The 19907-nt window shown below is 43.7% G+C and overlaps 1 protein-coding gene across 11 annotated transcripts in view; it reads right to left on the bottom strand.

Annotated features, from left to right (window-relative positions):
- Nipa2 (NIPA magnesium transporter 2) overlaps positions 1-19036 on the bottom strand; it is a 29087-nt gene extending 10051 nt beyond the window's left edge. The window contains exons 1-5 of one of the 11 annotated variants that reach the window (XM_038314095.2): positions 18603-19036; positions 18070-18190; positions 4264-4353; positions 1464-1692; positions 26-82 (exon numbers count right to left, since the gene is read on the bottom strand). In XM_038314095.2, coding sequence (XP_038170023.1) covers positions 26-82; positions 1464-1602 — 196 coding nt within the window. In that variant the 5' untranslated portion in view covers positions 1603-1692; positions 4264-4353; positions 18070-18190; positions 18603-19036. Of the gene's footprint in view, positions 1-25; positions 83-1463; positions 1693-2803; positions 3006-4263; positions 4354-18069; positions 18191-18602 lie in introns of those variants that run through there. The other 10 variants (XM_038314096.2, XM_038314093.2, XM_038314094.2 and 7 more) reach the window with 10 other exon arrangements.
- Positions 19037-19907: the final 871 nt, after the last annotated feature.

The raw sequence follows: 19907 nt of genomic DNA, 5'->3' as shown, positions 1-19907 counted from the left end.
TACTTGAAATGTTCTCTATACATACTTGATAGCAGTCCAGCCCACCACAACCATTCTTTAAGATATGCATGGCCACCTTGACCTGTGAATGGAGAAACAGTTCATTTCTTTAGCAGATTATCACTCTCTTACAAAAACTGCAGCAACTAGTAAGTAATCACAGATTTTAAAATGCCTGACTATGAGATATCTTTGCAATTTCATAATCATCTTAGAAAAGCCATGAGGATCATGAGAAATCTTCAAAATGTTTACATTAGTACTATCCTCTTGAGTTAAAGGACAAACCTAAGCAGCTTTAATAAATAAGAAAAATGAACGAGCAAAAAGTAATAAAGCTGGGCAATGTGGTGCACACGGCAATTCCAGCACTTAAGTCTCAGGGAAGACAAGCCCTACAAGTGTGAAGCCAGCCCAGGCTACAGAGTGAGTCCAGGAGGGAAGGGCTTACAGAAATGGCTCAACTTCAAAGCAGTTCGTCTACAAAGAGGAACGCTAGTTAGATGTATGCAGACCCACTTGAGAGAGCACTATGGTCATACAATGACTGAGGACTCCTCATAATGTAGGCTGCCAATCTACTTTTTCCTTGGTTTTCCCCTTGACCAAACTGAGTCAGGAAATAATTGGCACTTTGGCCACTGTCCATAAAAAAACAAAGTGAATCAATTTTACAAGCCTATACTTTAGGAATAGTAACAGGAGATGCCTTAAGACCAAGACTGAAGGACTACAGAAAAATGCTGATATTGTTATTTTCTCCCTTGTCCATTAAGTCCTAAAAGACTTCTGTGTTATGATTTAACATGCTGAATTAGATCTGGCATGGGAAGCAAAGTGGTCCCTGTGGCTGACAGTGGTGTAGTCTACTCATGAGGCATGATACGCTCTAAAATAAAGCACAGCCCAGATGTATGGTAAGCATTACTATCTCACGATTCTGGGAACAGTAGTGGATACCCATGGATTGAACTACAGTTCGCTCACACCAAAGTATCCTCCAGAGTCTCGTAACACATCAGCAGGTCGAGGGGAAACACCTACACCACTCAAGTCAGTAAGCAGAGGACTCCAAGCGGACAAGGCCATTTTCTCCTCCATGCAATTTGACATCTGAGGCAGAAGTCAGAAATTGTACTACCATGTATAAAATACCCCAGTCCTCAACAAAAGCCTAGTTCTACTCTAGATCCTACCCCTGCTGTGCAGACATGATGAAATCTAAACTCTGTAAACTAACTGGGCACTGGTTCTCTCCTATCGACAGGACCTATACAAGTGAACAGTCAGTTACTTTTGACAACTTACTTCTCATTACAAAACTGGCATCTGATTATCTAATAAATATTCTGATATCAAGCAGTTCAAATGTTCCGATATACTCACAAAGCATGCTTCTATATGCAAAAAACCAGGATGTGTAAGCATCTATGCACTTCTGATAGCTACAGGACATAACTTACCTGCTCTCATAGAGCCCTTTCTGGCAAGTCGCAGAAGGCCTTTTTTTTTCAAAATGAAACTCCCTCCAATGAAAATGCTGGAGGTCATAGCCAATCCCAGACCAATATAAAAGTCATATTTTCCACGCCCCAGGCTCATTTCGTTTGCTCCTTAAGTTCCTGTGAGTGACATTGATCACGAGACAGAGGAGCTGCTTGTGCTGGAGGCAGGATGGTGCAGTCTTCAGATCTAAACGACACGAGATGAAGTGAGACTTCTCACAGAGTGATCACAGCACCGCGAACGATTCACATGTTTGCTTCATTTCTGTCCTCATCAAAATCTTTATTTACTGCTAATGACCAGAAACACATATACTAATACAAACTCAGGACTAACCTAATTATGGTTCTTCTTACGGCAAAGACTGGACTGTAATACAAAGTCAGGTTTGGGTTAATCTTATAAACTCTAGCTTTGAATTGTTTTAATGATTTCCAACCTTAGCTGATATTCCATAATATAATGGAACTTCAACTTTACTGTATCTAGAATCAAGTAAATGCAAGCTTCCAGGCTCTCCTATAAGAGATTTATTTCCTTGATCAGACTATCTGAAGCAGGAAGCCCCACCCCCAATACGGGTGACATAAAGTGGCAGCCTAGATAAAAGACATGGAAGAAGCAACTGCTTCTGGCTGCTTGCCTTCACTCCTGGCAAGTTCGTGTATCTGGGTGCTGGCATTCCTTCACTGATACTAGAATCAGCTGTGCTTTTTGTTCTCTTAGTATAGTTTTTAGCTAAAATATAACTGCATCACTTCTCTGAACTTCCACTCTTTCCCTCCAGCCCCTTCCGTACCACTCTCCCTCTCAAACTGACAGGTCCTCTTGCAGAAGACCCAGGATTGGTGCCAAGCACTCACATGGTGGCTCACAATCAGTAACTCCAGCTCTAGGAGATCAGACACCTTCTTCTGACTCCCATGGGTACAGAGGCAATGCAGTACACATATAAACAGGCAACACACACACACACACACACACACTAATAAACCTTGTGAAGAGCACACCTCATAGAGCCCACTGGAGACAACACAGGGAAACACACAGAGCTAACAGAGCTATCACAGCTGATTCGGCTTAAAAGCATAATCATGCTGACTCCTATATGCCCTAAGACAACCAAACGAAACACTTCAGCACACTTCGCACAACAAGGATAAAATTTCCAATATGGGAACTGAGGACATGGCTTAGTGATAAAGCCCTAGGTTTGATCCCCAGTATTGAATAAAACCAAATAAAATCCACCAATATGATTTTTATTTACTTATTGTAATATTTAGACTTTATTAACGTTTTGTTGGTTTTGGAGGCTCTTATTCTGTAGCCCGGGGTTATCCTCACACCTGCATTAATGTTCCTGCCTTAGGATTTCAAATACTGGGATCACAAGGTATGAGTGAGCCACCGTGCCCAGTTTTCATCTGGCTTCTGAAAAATAAAGGTTTGCATGTAGAAACTTAGACCATGCTGGTCTCAAACGCACAGAAATCCGTCTACCTCTGCCTCCTGCACCGCCGCCACCACCTGGCTATATGAAAGGTTTTAAAACACACCTTCAATGCTAAAAAGTTGCAGGACTCTCAGGGCAGGACTCACTGCCGAGTCCCAGAGGCAGAGCTGCCCCTACAGTCTAAGGTAACGCTCACGGCGTGGAGAAGAAACAGGTCAGACAGCGGCGCCAGTGTAACATTCACGCCAGCAGCCGTCTACACAAAGCGCTTCCGGGGCTTTCAAGATGAAAACATGAAGTCCCAGTGAGGAGTTCAGAGACTGTCAGACTCTAATCACAAGAGATACAGGTAAGGAAAGAAACAGCTAGACAAGCTAAGGCTCTGCTCTCTATACACCCAAACACATGTCACCCTACGTGTAAATGTAACTTCCTCATGCTCTACCTGACAGTAACCACCAGCTGCAGAGAGAAACACATGCGGGCAGGGAAGAAGCAGGACGTGTGGAAAAGATGGACAGAAGTTCCTACACTATCAGAACTTTTTAAAAAGGAATCTGCTTACACTGTTCCCATCACATTCTGCACGCCTGATTTACATCACCTAAACTCCCAGGCAAATGACTGGCCTTGGAAGTCCACAGCTGTCTGGCAGCTCCAAAGGACACTTCCTGTTTCTAAATCAATACAGGTGAAGAGAATGAAGTTAACTGATCCCAACAAATAGAGCTGCCTGTTCTGGAGCAGCTGTTAGCAGAATAAACTGCCTCAGCATCCAGACCAGCACTGTGATACAGAACCCAACTGAGAGCCCATGAACTTGAGAACTGAAAAACATCCAAGTGAGCCAGAGAGTGATAGCACTGGCTAAACAGGAGTGACATGCAATGACCACAGTCACCATCAGGGGAAAATAGTAAATAAACCTAACTACCCAACACTCCCGTCTCATGGTGGTGGAGACTCACAGCTGAGATCGCCCTCTCATCTCCATAATGCACTAACGAATACGTTCACACGCCCCAGGTACACACCACACACATTTGTAAGTACAAGTGACCAATAAATAGGCAAAAAAAAGTTTAATATCCCTAGCCATCAGGAAAATGCAAATCAAAATTGAACCAAAATTCCACCTCAATCCAGTCAGAATGGCTATCAAGAAAACAAGTGTGGGGGGCGGGTGCAGGTGGTAGGAAAGCAAATTTCTGTAAACTAGTTCAGCCTATCTATCTGTATGAAAGTACTTCCAAAAACTAAAGAGTACATATGATCTACCTACACTATTTATGGGCCTTTACCTGAAGAAACTGCCAGAATGTCACAAAAGTATCTTCATATACGTGTTTACCACAGCACTGTTTACAAGTCAAAAAATACCAGCAGCGTGTCTATCAAATGAACAGAGAAAATGTGTCATACACACACGGACTTCTACTCGGACACAGAGAACAAAATTACATCATTTGCAGGAAAATGGATGGAGCTGTATGCATTGTTAAGCTAAATAAAGCAGTTTCATAAAGACCATAGTGCTATATTATTTGTATTTTGATAAATAAATCTTGCCTGAAGACCAGAGGCAAAGCTAAAATCACTAGAGAGGTCAGGCAATGGTGACACCTTTAATCCCAGAATTTGGGAGACAGAGTCAGATGGATCTCTGAGTTCAAGGCTACCCGGGGCTACACAAGCTCAAAGTAGAAACAAATTCAGGTGGTGGTGGCTCACACCTTTAATCCCAGTACTAGGGAGTCACATACCCTGAATCCCAGCACTAGAGGGAATATAAAATGAGAGGAGAGAGCTCAGTCAGCTTAGTCCGCATTCGCCCAGCCTTGGCAGAGGGAAGACTTCTCTAGTGGCTTGGGTGCTTTGCTTTTCTGGTTTTCAGGTTGAACCCCAATATCTAACTCTGGGTTTTATTATTCGTGCTACAAAAGACAAATATTTCATGTTTGCTCTCTTATGTGCAATAAAGATTTCACATACACATACATGTACACATGTATACATGACAATTTTTTTTAAAGAGTACTACTTGGAGAAAAAAAATGAAGACAGGGATTAGGGAGCAAAAGAGGATAATAAGAGAAAAAAAGACATATATTTTCTCCTATATGTGGAATCTACATTTGTGTGTGACGAAGGCGAGGGGAGGAATACTGGGGGAGGAGAGATGGTTAAAGAAGTAACAGAGGGCAAGAATATGAGTCCAGTAGAACATACTCATATGAAATGTGTAATGAAACCTGTTACTGCACACACTGACAAAAGTTAGTAACAATAAAAATACGGCATGGAATGAGAAGACCACTGGGAAGGTGAAGGAGACAAGAGGGGGAATAAGGGGTACAAAATAAAGTATATTACTGCATGGGAAAGTTACAATTAGGTTCATTATTTCATAAAGTTAATATGTACTTAGAAGATCAAGATCACTGCAGGTTTGAGGTAAGCCTGGGGTTGTGAGACTTTGTCTCAAAAGTGAAAGGTTCTTCAGTGACTCACCACTGACTTGCAGGAAAGTTGCCCCAGGACCCTGCAGCTGCTGCCCTTAGTCACCACCCAGGCTCAGAAGAGTCAGCAGCAATGGACAACTCCAAGGAAACAGCATCTTTCGACATAACAAGGCTGATACTAACACGAACTCAGAGACTGACAGTGCACACAGACTTCAAGTTCACACCAGACAAAACCCCAGCACTGAGAAGGGGAGTACACACAATTTATAACTAGGACCCATTGGGAAAGGGAAAATGGAGGAACACTGGGTATATCAATCACACCCCAGAAGTTAGTCAATGCAAAACAGACTCCATATTTTCTGGGTTGCATGGCCCACAGTGAGCCCAGCCCTCCCACGTCAGCCACTGTTCAAGAACATGCACGACCAGCTTGCACACTGACCAAGCTAGCAGGGAGTCTTCTCATTTGAGGTTCCCTCTTCTCGCTTGTACTAAGATGACATAAAACTGAAGAAAAATTAAAACAAACAGAAACACTAATATTTGCTGCCTTGACATCTGCTATGGTAGGAAAACCTGGAACTGACTGGCCAAAATTCCCCTCCAGACACACACTGCGGTAAACTGTCTTTATCACAGTAACCGGGCTGTTTTGTGTATGCCATGTGGTGGGCTTCAGTACTATCAATCAGGCAGCCACTTCTCCCGCAGGAACTACGGGGTACTCTCTAATGAAAGCCTGCCTCCTGCAGTTCTTCATGACCATCACACCCACAAGGATCTGCTATGCTGTGCAGTGTGCTCTTTCTCTGGTTGAGTACAGGGAGCTAAGAAAATACTTTATATGCCTAGTGCCAGGGTCAATCCCCGCAACCAATAAGGTAAAGAGATAATTAAAATAAGGCTTTTTTATTGCATGCATTTTAAGTCCAAATGAGATTATTCATTTTGATAGTTCAGTGGCTGGTGGCTGCCTAAGAATCTGAAGACAAGCCTCCCACTCCCCAACTGGTATATTTTCAGAAGTACACAAACTGAAAAAGCAACTTTAATTCTAGAAAGGTATTCATTTTATCCTAAGGCCAACAAAAGTTAATTGCTCCTATTTTATTATGCCTTCCTTATATATGAATTTCCTTCACATTTAGAGTTTCATGATACTGTTTAAAATCTACTTTCCCTTTTCTTTGGACTTTTACTTATATACTAACCAAACATACAAAGTTAAGGTTTGGGAACAAGTTGACTCAATCATGTACACGTGGTTCTAAAAAATTCTCAATTACTGTTCTGTCTTAGAAGACAGACTTTAAAAAATGTTTAAAGGATTATTTTCTGTTTAAGTGTTTTGCCTACATGAAAGCATGCGCGTGTGTTGCTGGTGTCCTCACAGAGGGTGTCAGGTCTCCTGGGACAGGAGCTACAGATGGCTGTGAGTGGGGTCCTTGCAAGAGTGACAAGTGGCCCCTACCCCCACTTCCCTCTGCAGGCTTGTGTCCATTTCTCCCGTCCCTGTGTCTCCCAAGATTTCCCTAGTGTTCTCAGGTGTCCTGCTCCTGTTCTAAGGCCATCCACCCAGAGGAGTCAGACTCTGGCCTCCAGGCAGGTCTGAGGATTCCTGCAAGGGAGTGCGGGCTCCTTCAGATTGTGCTGCCAGGTTCGCTGTGTGGTATTCCATCCCGCCCTGCCCCCACCTTGGCCCTTTTGTCTGGGCTGCTACCCTGGGCTGCCTGGAATCCCTGATCCTGTGCCCTGACATTCCATCTGAACTGGTGAGTGAATGCAGACCTTGGGGCAACCTGCCCTGGAAGAGAGCACAGACCTCCTACCCCCACTTCCCTTTGCAGGCTTGTGTCTCCCAAGCTTTCTCTAGTGTTCTCAGGTGTCCTGCTCCTGTTCTAAGGCCATCCACCCAAAGGGGTCAGACTCTGGCCTCCAGGCAGGTCTGAGGATTCCTGCGGAGGGGTGCTGGCTCCTTCAGATTGTGCTGCCAGGTTCGATGTGTGGTATTCCATCCCGCCCTGCCCCCACCTTGGCCCTTTTCTCTGGGCTGCGACCCTGGGCTGCCTGGAATCCCTGATCCTGTGCCCTGACATTCCATCTGAACTGGTGAGTGAATGCGGACCCTGGGGCAACCTGCCCTGGAAGAGAGCACAGACCCCCTACTCCCACTTCCCTCTGCAGGCTTGTGTCTCCCAAGCTTTCCCTAGTGTTCTCAGGTGTCCTGCTCCTGTTCTAAGGCCATCCACCCAGAGGAGTCAGACTCTGGCCTCCAGGCAGGTCTGAGGATTCCTGCAAGGGAGTGCGGGCTTCTCCAGATTGTGATGCAAGGAATAGGTCCTCCTCTCCCACTGGGGAGATCCAACCAGTTTCAGTCACAGCAAAGATTGGTCTAGGACACCAAACGCCTCCGGGCTCCTTTTGAAGGAAGAGATGGGCAGGCGCCAATGCAGGAGCTCCTCCAACAACATGAAAGGCAACATGACATCACCACAAGCCAGACATCCCGAAACAACAAGAATTGAACACCCTACCCCAGAAGATATAGAAGAAACCGACCTTAAACAGTACTTTATGAAAATAATAGAGGACCTTAAACAGGAGGTAAAAAACTGCCATAAAGAAATGGAGATGACAAACAAAAAGGTAGAGGAAATAAATAAATCTCTCAAAGATACCCAAGACAAACAAGAAAAACAAGAAAAAGCAATCAAGCAGGTAAGGGAAACAGTACAAGACCTGATAAATGAAATGGAGGTACTGAAGAAAACACAATCTGAGGGACGACTGGAAATGGAAACTCTGAGTAAACGAACAGAAACTTCAGAGACAAGTATTTCCAACCGAATACAAGAGATGGAAGAAAGAATCTCGGACTCTGAAGATACAATAGAGGAAATAAACTCACAGATTAAAGAACTAAACAAATCTAACAAATTCTTAACACAAAATATTCAGGAAATCTGGGACACCATGAAAAGACCAAACCTAAGAATAATTGGGGTAGAAGAAGGAGAAGAATTACAACTCAAAGGCCCAGAAAACATATTCAACAAAATTATAGAAGAAAACTTCCCCAACCTAAAGAAGGATGTTCCTATGAAGGTACAAGAAGCCTACAGAACACCAAATAGACTGGATCAAAAGAAAGCATCCCCACGCCATATAATAATCAAAACACAAAACATACAGAATAAAGAACAGATATTAAGAGCTGCAAAGGAAAAAGGTCAAGTAACATATAAAGGGAAACCTATCAGAATTACACCCGATTTCTCAATGGAAACCATGAAAGCCAGAAGAGCTTGGATAGATGTGCTACAGACACTAAGGGAACATGGATGCAAGCCTAGACTATTATACCCAGCAAAGCTTGCATTCACCATTGATGGAGAAAACAAGATATTCCAGGACAAAAACAGATTTAAACAATACGCAGCCACAAATCCAGCCTTGCAGAAAGTAATAGAAGGAAAATCACAAACCAAGGAGTCCAACAACGCCCACAATAACGCAGGCATCTAGCGACCCTTCGCCAGCACAACTAGAAGAAGGGAAACACACAAACTCTACTACTAAAAATGACTGAAGTTAACAACCACTGGTCATTAATATCACTTAATATCAATGGACTCAATTCACCTATAAAAAGGCACAGGCTAAGAGACTGGATACGAAAACAGAATCCAACATTTTGCTGTTTACAAGAAACACACCTCAACCACAAAGACAGACACCTACTCAGAGTAAAGGGTTGGGAAAAGGTTTATCAAGCAAATGGCCCTAAGAAACAAGCGGGTGTGGCCATACTAATTTCCAACAAAGTTGACTTCAAACTAAAATCAATCAGAAGAGATGGAAAGGGACACTTTATACTCATAACAGGAAAAATCCATCAGAATGAAGTCTCAATCCTGAATATCTATGCCCCTAATATAAGAGCTCCCACTTATGTAAAAGAAACACTTCTAGATCTCAAGGCAGCCATCAAACCACACACACTAATAGTTGGAGACTTCAACACTCCCCTCTCACCAATGGACAGGTCAATCAGACAGAAACCTAACAGAGAATTGAAAGACTTAATAGAGGTAATGAACCAAATGGACTTAACAGACATCTATAGAACATTCCACCCAAATAGGAAAGAATATACCTTCTTCTCTGCGGCTCATGGAACCTTTTCGAAAATTGACCATATACTTGGTAACAAAGCAAACTTCCACAATTACAAAAAAATATTAGTAACCACCTGTGTCTTATCGGATCACCATGGACTAAAATTAGAATTCAACAACAATGCTACCCCCAGAAAGCCCACAAACTCATGGAAACTGAACAGTCAACTACTGACCCACACCTGGGTCAAGGAAGAAATAAAGAAAGAAATTAAAGTCTTTCTTGAATTTAATGAAAACAAAGACACAACATACTCAAACCTATGGGACACAATGAAAGCAGTGCTAAGAGGAAAGTTCATAGCACTAAGTGCCCACTTAAAGAAAACGGAGAAAGCACTCATTGGTGACTTAACAGCACACCTGAAAGCTCTGGAAAAAAAAGAAGCAGACTCACCTAGGAGAAGTAGAAGACTGGAAATAATCAAATTGAGGGCAGAAATCAACAAAATAGAAACACAGAAAACAATCCAAAGAATCAATGAAACAAGAAGCTGGTTCTTGGAGAAAATCAACAAGATTGACAAACCCTTAGCCAAACTAATCAAACGGCAGAGGGAGAACACGCAAATTAATAAGATCAGAAATGAAAAGGGGGACATAACCACAGACACAGAGCAAATTCAGAGAATCATTAGATCTTACTACAAAAGCCTGTATGCCACAAAATTGGAAAATGTAAAAGAAATGGACAGTTTTTTAGATAAATACCATATACCAAAGTTAAACCAGGACCAGGTAAATGCTCTAAATCGTCCTGTTAGTCGCGAAGAATTAGAAACTGTTATCAGAAACCTCCCTACCAAAAAGAGCCCAGGACCAGATGGTTTCAATGCGGAATTCTACCAGAACTTCCGAGAAGACCTAATACCTATACTCCTTAAGGTATTTCATAATATAGAAACACAAGAGTCACTGCCAAATTCCTTCTATGAAGCCACAGTTACCCTGATACCTAAACCACACAAAGACTCAACCAAGAAAGAGAATTACAGGCCAATCTCACTCATGAACATTGACGCAAAAATTCTCAATAAAATACTGGCAAACCGAATCCAAGAACACATTAGAAAAATTATCCATTACGATCAAGTAGGCTTCATCCCAAAGATGCAGGGCTGGTTCAACATACGAAAATCTATCAATGTAATCCATCATATAAATAAACTGAAGGAAAAAAACCATATGGTCATCTCATTAGATGCTGAAAAAGCATTTGACAAAATTCAGCACCCTTTTATGATAAAGGTCTTGGAGAGATTAGGGATACAAGGGTCATTCCTAAATATAATAAAAGCTATTTACAGCAAGCCGACAGCTAACATCAAACTAAACGGAGAGAAACTCAAGGCTATCCCACTAAATTCAGGAACACGACAAGGCTGTCCACTCTCTCCTTATCTCTTCAATATAGTGCTTGAAGTTCTAGCAATAGCAATAAGACAACATAAGGGAATCAAGGGGATTCAATTTGGAAAGGAAGAAGTTAAACTTTCATTATTTGCAGATGATATGATAGTATACATAAGCGACCCCAAAAACTCCATCAAAGAACTCTTACAGCTGATAAACTCCTTCAGTAACGTGGCAGGTTACAAGATTAACTCCAAAAAATCAGTCGCCCTCCTATACACAAAGGATAAGGAAGCAGAGAGGGAAATCAAAGAAGTATCACCTTTCACAATAGCCACAAATAGCATAAGATATCTGGGAGTATCTCTAACCAAGGAAGTGAAGGATCTATTTGACAAGAACTTTAAGTCTTTGAAGAAAGAAATTGAAGAGGATACCAGAAAATGGAAGGATCTCCCCTGCTCGTGGATTGGGAGGATCAACATAGTAAAAATGGCAATTCTACCAAAAGCAATCTATAGATTCAATGCAATCCCAATCAAGGTCCCATTAAAATTCTTCACAGAGATTGAGAGGACAATAATCAACTTTATATGGAAAAACAAGAAACCCAGGATAGCCAAAAAAATCTTATACAATAAAGGTACTTCTGGAGGCATTACCATCCCTGACTTCAAACTCTATTACAAAGCTACAGTATTGAAAACAGCTTGGTATTGGCATAAAAACAGAGAAGTTGACCAATGGAATCGTATAGAAGACCCGGATCTTAAACCACAAACCTATGAACACCTGATTTTTGATAAAGGAGCCAAAAGTACACAATGGAAGAAAGAGGGCATCTTCAACAAATGGTGCTGGCATAACTGGATGTCAACCTGTAGAAGAATGAAAGTAGATCCATATCTATCACCATGCACAAAACTCAAGTCCAAATGGATTAAAGACCTCAATATTAATTTGAACACATTGAGCTTGATAGAGGAGAAAGTGGGAAGTACTCTACAACAAATGGGCACAGGGAACCGTTTCCTACGCATAACCCCAGCTGCACAGACTTTAAGGGCAACATTGAATAAATGGGACCTCCTGAAGTTGAGCAGCTTCTGTAAAGCAAAGGACATTGTCACTAAGACACAAAGGCAGCCTACTGACTGGGAAAAGATCTTCACCAACCCTGCAACTGACAAAGGTCTGATCTCTAAAATATATAAGGAACTCAAGAGACTAGACGGTAAAATGCCAATTAACCCAATTAAAAAATGGGGCGCTGAACTGAACAGAGAATTCTCAACAGAAGAAGTTCGAATGGCCAAAAGACACTTAAGGTCATGCTCAACCTCCTTAGCTATCAGGGAAATGCAAATCAAAACAACTTTGAGATATCACCTTACACCTGTCAGATTGGCTAAAATCCAAAACACCAATAATAACCTTTGCTGGAGAGGTTGTGGGGTAAGGGGTACACTCATCCATTGCTGGTGGGAATGCACACTTGTGCAACCACTTTGGAAAGCAGTGTGGCGGTTTCTCAGGAAATTCGGGATCAACCTACCCCAGGACCCAGCAATTCCACTATTGGGAATCTACCCAAGAGATGCCCAATCATACAACAAAAGCATATGCTCATCTATGTTCATAGCAGCATTATTTGTAATAGCCAGATCCTGGAAACAACCTAGATGCCCTTCAGTGGAAGAATGGATGAAGAAACTGTGGAACATATACATGCTAGAATACTACTCAGCGGTAAAAAACAATGACATCTTGAATTTTGCAGGCAAATGGATGGAAATAGAAAACACTATTCTGAGTGAGGTAACCCAGACCCAAAAAGATGAACATGGGATGTACTCACTCATAATCGGTTTCTAGCCATAATTAAAGGACATCGAGCCTATAAATTTGGGATTCTTGAGAAGATAATAAGAAGGTTAACTCCCAAAAAAAGATATAGTAATCCTCCTGGATATTGGAAGTAGACACGATCGCCAGGCAAAATTGGGAACTTGAGGGTTGGGCAAGACTGGGCCAAGGGAAGATGGGGAGAGAAAAGTGTGAAGGGGAGAACGGGGGGAGCTCGGAGGAATGGGGTGCTTGGGATATAGGAAGGGTGGTTATGGGAGCAGGGAAGCATATATCTTAATTTAAAGAGCTACCTGAGGGTTGTCAAGAGACTTGACCCTAGAGGGGTTCCCAGGTTTCCAGGGAGACGCCCCCAGTTAGTTCCTTGGGCAGCTGAGGAGAGGGAGCCTGAAAAGGCCAGTTCCTATAGCCATACTGATGAATTTCTTGCATATCACCATAGAACCTCCACCTGACGATAGATGAAGAAAATGACAGAGCCCCACATTGGAGCACCGGACTGAGCTCCCAAGGTCCTGATGAGGAGCAGAAGGAGAGAGAACATGAGAAAGAAAGTCAGGACCGTGAGGGAACCTCCAGCTGGCGACAGATGGGGAAGGTGACTGAGCCCCACATTGGAGCACTGGACTGAGCTCCCAAGGTCCTGATGAGGAGCAGAAGGAGCGAGAACATGAGGGAGAAAGTCAGGAACGAGAGGGGTGCGTTCACTCATGGAGACGGTGGGACAGAACTAATGGGAGATCACCAACTCCAGTTGGAATGGGACTGATGGATCATGCGACCAAACCCGTCTCTCTGAATGTGGCCAACAGCGGGGGCTGACTGAGAAGCAAAGGACAATGGCTCTGGGCTCTGAGTCTTCTGCATGGACGGGCTCTGTGGGAGCCTTCTCAGCTTGGTCGATCACCATCCTGGTCCAGGGGGGAGTTGGGAGGACCCTGATCTTAGCATAGAGTGGGGAACCCTGATGGCTCCTTGGCCTTGAGAGGGAGGGAGGGGAGGTTTGGGTGGAGGGGAGGGGAGGGAAGGGGGAGAAGGAGGGGAGGGAAGGGGGAGGAGGAGGGAAGGAGATGGAAAAAAATAAAGAAATATTAAAAAAAATAAAAAGAAAAAAAAAAAAAGAGTGACAAGTGCTCTCCAGCACTGCGTCAAGTCTTCAGCTCCCAGAAGATAAACTGTTCATCTGCAAACTCACTAAGGTCCTCATGGACAATTACTTTGGATATCTGTGGTGGTTACCCACAAAAGCACTCACTGTGGTAGCGCATTTGACTCAACAGGCTTTCTAGAATTAAGACTGCTTTTTCAGTCTGTGTGCTTCTGGACATTCCAGTTGCGGGAGGAGTGGGAGGCTTGTCTTCAAATTCTAAGACAGCCACAAGCCACTGAACTATCAAAATAAACGATCATTTGAACTTAAGGTTTAATAATAGGGCATAGGTGTGATGCCCCAAAAGAAATAAGTGGCTTTGCTAATCTCTGGTCTGGTAGTACCCTGTTCCCACTCTCTGTAACTGACGGTCAACCACAGCTGAGAGCACAGGCCATAGACACATTTTTTTATAAGACAATGCCAAGCTTACAGAGAGCTAAACAAGAAAACATAGAAGGCTTGGAAGAAGGCTCAGCAAATATGAGGACCCAAGTTCAATCCCAAACACCCATGTTTCAGAAAACTGGGTATGGCCTTATCAGTTCCTATAATACCAGTCCTGGGAACAGGAGGGAGAAGGCAGAGAAATAGGATTGCTCAGGCTTGCTTGTTGCCAGCATAGCTACAGGTTCAGTGAGACAGCAATTGACGGTGCAGGACACCCAATACCTTCATTCTCAAGCCTCCATATGTGTACCCACATAGATGGTACACACTGGTACATTTCAGGGCTAAGAGGAAGGCTCAACAGCCTGTGTGCAGCTTGGGTAGAAAGGGAAAAGCAAACTTGCTAAATTTAACCTCACCTAGATTTCCAAGCAAAAGATGATAGGTCTATTTCTCAGAAGGCCTCAGGCAGAGTGGCCCCCAACTGTTACTATCATTTACATGGAAGACTGTTCAGCAAATACACTGAGCAGTTATTATATACCAGGAACTGTCGATCAAAGGTTCCCATGCTCAAGGATCACGGTCCAGAAAACGAGCCTCAATGTGGGGCCCTGGCTGGCCTGGAACTAGATTTGTAAACCAGGCTGGCCTTGGACTCAAGAGATAAATCCACCAGCCTCTACTTCCCAGGGCTGGAGTTAAAGTAGTACACCACCACACCTAGCCTGTGAGCTCCAATCTTGTTTTGATTTGAGAAAAAGTTTATGCAGCCGTTGCTGTACTGAAAGTTGTACTGACCTCACACTCTACCTCCACCTCCCAAAGGCTAAGATTAAAGGCATGCGCCATCATGCCAGGCTAGATTCGATTCTTAAGCACATTTTAAATTTGTAATTTCCATCTTGCTGTAAATTTTAACAAACTTACGATTTTCACAACTGATTCTACAAACTTAAAATGCAAACTTCCATTGAATACAAGTATGTCTGAAGTGAAATACATATTGAGAAAGCTGACGAATTCGACCTGCATTCACCTACACCACAGAGAATATGTATCTCAAGGAGTGGGGGTGGGTGGCATGGTATATTTCTCATGTGTTGTAATATATGAGAAAAGCCTATACCAATACTTCCTTTACAAAATGACAAACAAGAAACTCCATCACCAAAATGAGCAAACTTAAAAATTACACCAACTCAACTATATACGCAGCTTTCAACTTGGCAACCTTTCATGTTTCATCCCCACAAGGGCTTAAGGAGATGTGGATGAGGCAGGAGTGAGGCCGAGACATGACAACCCTTGTCATGCAGCAGCAGGTAGGAGAACCAGGCCTGCCTTCAGCTTCCATCCTTAGTTCTCTCGGTGTCCCAGGAGACATCCCCTAGTCACAGCGGGAACTGACAGCTGAAACCAGGTTCCAGTGACCTTCTCTATCCCATGCTATCCTCCCGCTGCTGACAATGCTGTCACTGTCCTCATCATCCATCCAAAGAGGACAAAACAGGTATCCTACCTGGAGGGCAGACAGGTCTGCCATCTGCTCTGCACCTCCATGTCTCCTGGCCCTAGTCCAACTTACACCATACAATGCTGTCAACTGAGGTAGAAAACATCCTTGCCAATCTTATTCTCCGGCTTAGGAGAAAAACTTAGGAGTTAGGATGCAGTACATAAATAAAAATAAAAATCTTAGGATGATCACCCACTATTTATCAGTCTTAATTCTGTAACCCAGTAACTAAAACCCTTCATGTGTCCCACATCAACTCTTAAATCTTATTTCCTAATACTGTATTTCACGTGCCTTGTGAAACACAGTCAATCTCCAAGGTTGGGTACTGTCAATCTAACCTATTCCTACTTCTCTGTTTACTTAACCTGCCTCCGTTGCAAAGGGCCCAGTCAAAAGGCACTCCTATAAGCAAGCACTGCTTGAATTCCAGAAGCCAAAGTAATTACCAAGTTTTAAGAATTCCCTAGTCTTCAGACTGTACCACTCTGGGTTTCTAACCTTTATTAATGTGGCTTCTGTAGATCGTAACCTCCTTCACTGTGGCTCTCAAAAAAGAACTGGCTTCCCTAAAACATTTACTTAAGCAAAGATGTTCTGAGTCCATAATGAATTTGCGAACAGGGAGTACAGTCGTGACAACAGACCAGAGCTCTTGTCTTCAGAACGGTCCCTCCCGGGGCGGGGGCAGGTTGAAACAACAAAGGATGTTGCACTGAGGAAAAGATAAAGCACATTGAAGGGGCCAAAGGGCTGAGGAGGAGTTCTTGAGGAGCAGACTTGAAAGGGATGGAAAAGAACAAACCAGCAATACAATAAAGCTCTGACATAAAAGGAGAATCATTGTCCTCTGGGAAAAGAGAGAGACTAGGGTTGAGCCTAAGTGAGCAGAGTTAGGGATACCACAGAATAACTTAGGTGTCAGACCATGGAAGAGCCCCTATAAGCCAGACACAAAGCCAAAGTCATAAAACACACCTGCAATCCATTTATTTTGCCAGACCACAAGTTATTCTTACCTACAGTCAATCACAGAACTTTATACAAGGGTTAACTTCAAATTTATTTACACAAGATCAATCCAATTAAGTATATACAAAATGTTATATATAGCTTGGCATATGGCAATCTCAAATATATGCTTAGTTCTACAACACAGACGTGTGTAGTACTCTGGTTTGTCAAGCAGGGACTTTTAAAATCTAGTACAATCTCTATCACCTATAACTTTCATGCCGTGCACGAGCATCTTACTCCACACGCCTGTTACTTTGCACCCTTTCACCTAGTTCTCTTATTTACCCCACACCATCACCATGTCACTCCGCAGAGAAATTCTTCTCTCCACCACAACATATGTCGGTAAAATAGTTTAGGTGAAGGTTTGGATAGTTTCGATAGGGGGAAAAAATAGGGTACTTTTCAGTCATGTGGAAATTATTTTTTATCTTCAAAAACAAGTGGAACTTTTTCTTATCCCTAATAACACTTACTTGACACAATATTACAAGACAGCATCTACTTACATCTACTTGTAATACAGAAGTACGTGCAGCCACAGAAAGCATATCTCACGATGTAGGCTCTCAGGAGACGGTCTACTTACTACTCCTGACTGCTACACATCATCTTAAAACTTTAAAGAATTTTTGTTTTGTTTTAAATAAGACAGAAGAGTCTCCCCACCTAGTCCAGGCCGGCTTTCATCTTGAAATAAATCCCCCTGTACCAGCCTCCTGAATTAGACTTGTGCCACCATATCCAAAGCCTCTAAAGCTTTTAGTAGTTCTAACGTCAAATCTAGCTCTGACTTTTCTTGCGGGCATGCTAGCGTGTGTGTGTGTGTGTGTGTGTGTGTGTGTGTGTGTGTATGTGTGTGTGTGTGTGTGTAGGGGGGAGGGGTCACATCTGTGGAAGACATAGTGTCCTTGGTCAATCCCCACATCTTTTCCCAGACAGGTTCTCTCAATGGACCTGGAGCTCACTGATTCAACAAGACTAGCAGGACAGGTGTGTGCTGCTAGACGTCGGGCTTTTTAGGAAGGCGATTACGGATAAGCACTCTACCAATCGAGAGAACTCCCCAGTTCCTCGGCTAATAATTTTAAACCCAAACGAATGCAACAGAACCTTATCTCCAACCTGACTTAGCAACGCCGTTAGAAACTAAAGTTTTGACTTACATGTGAGCTTAATAGGGTCTTTCTTTTTAAAAGCAGAGATGATTTGCTCATTCTCATTTTCCTGGAAATGCTATTCTTTATTCCCATTTAAAGTACTTAACCATGGCAAAGTAGTTCCACCCTGGAAAGAAGAAAATATGAAGGTAGATGAAAGGACTGAAAATTCCTAAATACTTTTAAAAATACGGTTATTGGCCTCCATGTGCTTTGCATTTGGCTAGTATTATAAAAACCACAGCTGACTGGAAGGTAAAGACCTCTGCTCTCGGACTTCCTCTTTTAACTTTAAAGTATGAAATGAGCATATGATACAGAATCTCAAGAAACAGAACTGAAGATGTAGTCCTAAATGTCTTGTTGACATTTATAGTAAAGAAATGAAAGCGGCATGAACCCACGATATTGCATCTGTGTAACATGAAAAGAAGATCCATCGACCCTATTAAGTGCTACGGAATTAAAAACAAGCACAATCAATACGTTACCAAGCAGAAGCCACCTTCTAAAAACTCCTGAAGGCAAATCAAACTAACCTAACAGAACTTATCGAGCATGCGACGCGGGACAGGGCCATCCAGCCAGACTTCCGCCGGAGTGAACGGCATTCCGACTCACCACGAACTTCCTCACTGCGGATCGCTGGGGAAGCTGCATCCACCTCACAACACGCCAAAAGCAAAGTCGGCCCTGAGGCCTCTCTCCGCCCGCAGACGGCACGGAGCTGGCTCACAGGAAGTAGCTACCTGAGGGCCGTCGCAGGCCGGCGGGCGACCCGGGTGCCCGCTCACACCCCCAGGCAGGCAGCTCGCTCCTGCGCGCACGCGGCAACCGCCTCCGCCGACGTCCCGCGGGAAGTCCGTGCATCCGGGACCGCAGCGAGCGCCTCCTCCTCCATGGGAGAGCCAAGAGCAGCCTACCTCAGACAGCCTTCGGCGGCCCCGCCACCACCACCCCAGCCGCCGCCGAGCCCTGGGACGCAGCTTAGTGACGTCGGACGCGCACGGGGGCGGGCACAGCGAGGCTCCGCCCCCTACCCGCGCTCGCCCAGCCCGGTGCTCTGCTCTGCTTGGGCAGCGGGCAGCGAGCTGTAGCAGGAAACTGCTGTCTTCCGAGGTGGCTTTTGATCAAAATCGGAGCCCTGTGTGATCGTATTTAAAATACGATCTCCTAGGAGCGTTCACGCGGGCCCTTTGGGGCTGAGCGCGTCGCTTTGGCCGCAAAGGGCGCAAGTGGGCGGGACCAGGAAGGCAGATTTTCAGGGAAAGGGCAAGTGGTTGATTGGGTAAGGTTTGTGGTTTGGTAAAGCTTGTGATTTGGTAAGAGCCCGTTTTGCTACACTTAGACCAGAGTTCTTTTCCACAGGATGCGCAGGAAACGCACTCTTAGGCTTTCCCTCGGCTGCTTCTAGATGGAAGAAATTCAGTTTTGAGGCCTAGAGGTGTGAAGGTCTCTTTAATCTGACTGCCGGTTGTGACTGACCTCAAGAATCCGGGGTGTTGTGGGGAGAGAATCCTTGTAAAATCAATTATATGTTCATTGAAACAGAGAAACAGCAAACGTAGTTTTCCTGTTTGCTGTTCTAACGCTTTGGGAGCCCGAACAGCTAACCTAAAAGCTTTTGCTCTGTTGTGAACTTGACAACCTTCACCAGACTGTCTTAGAGCTCGCTAGGAGGACTTAGTTTGCTTAATTCCTTGTTCGGGTAATTTCTAGATGAAGTATAAGGCAGAGAGTCCTGATAGGCATGTTGGACTTTGATGCGGTCGATTAACGAAGAATGGCTCCAACCTTCACCTCTCCGTGTGTGCACACATTTGACAGTGACTGCATCCCTCTCT

The sequence above is a fragment of the Arvicola amphibius genome, chromosome 12, assembly GCF_903992535.2.
Source record: "Arvicola amphibius chromosome 12, mArvAmp1.2, whole genome shotgun sequence".
Classification (NCBI taxonomy): domain Eukaryota; kingdom Metazoa; phylum Chordata; class Mammalia; order Rodentia; family Cricetidae; genus Arvicola; species Arvicola amphibius.
This window is presented reverse-complemented; position numbering and strand designations above follow the sequence as displayed.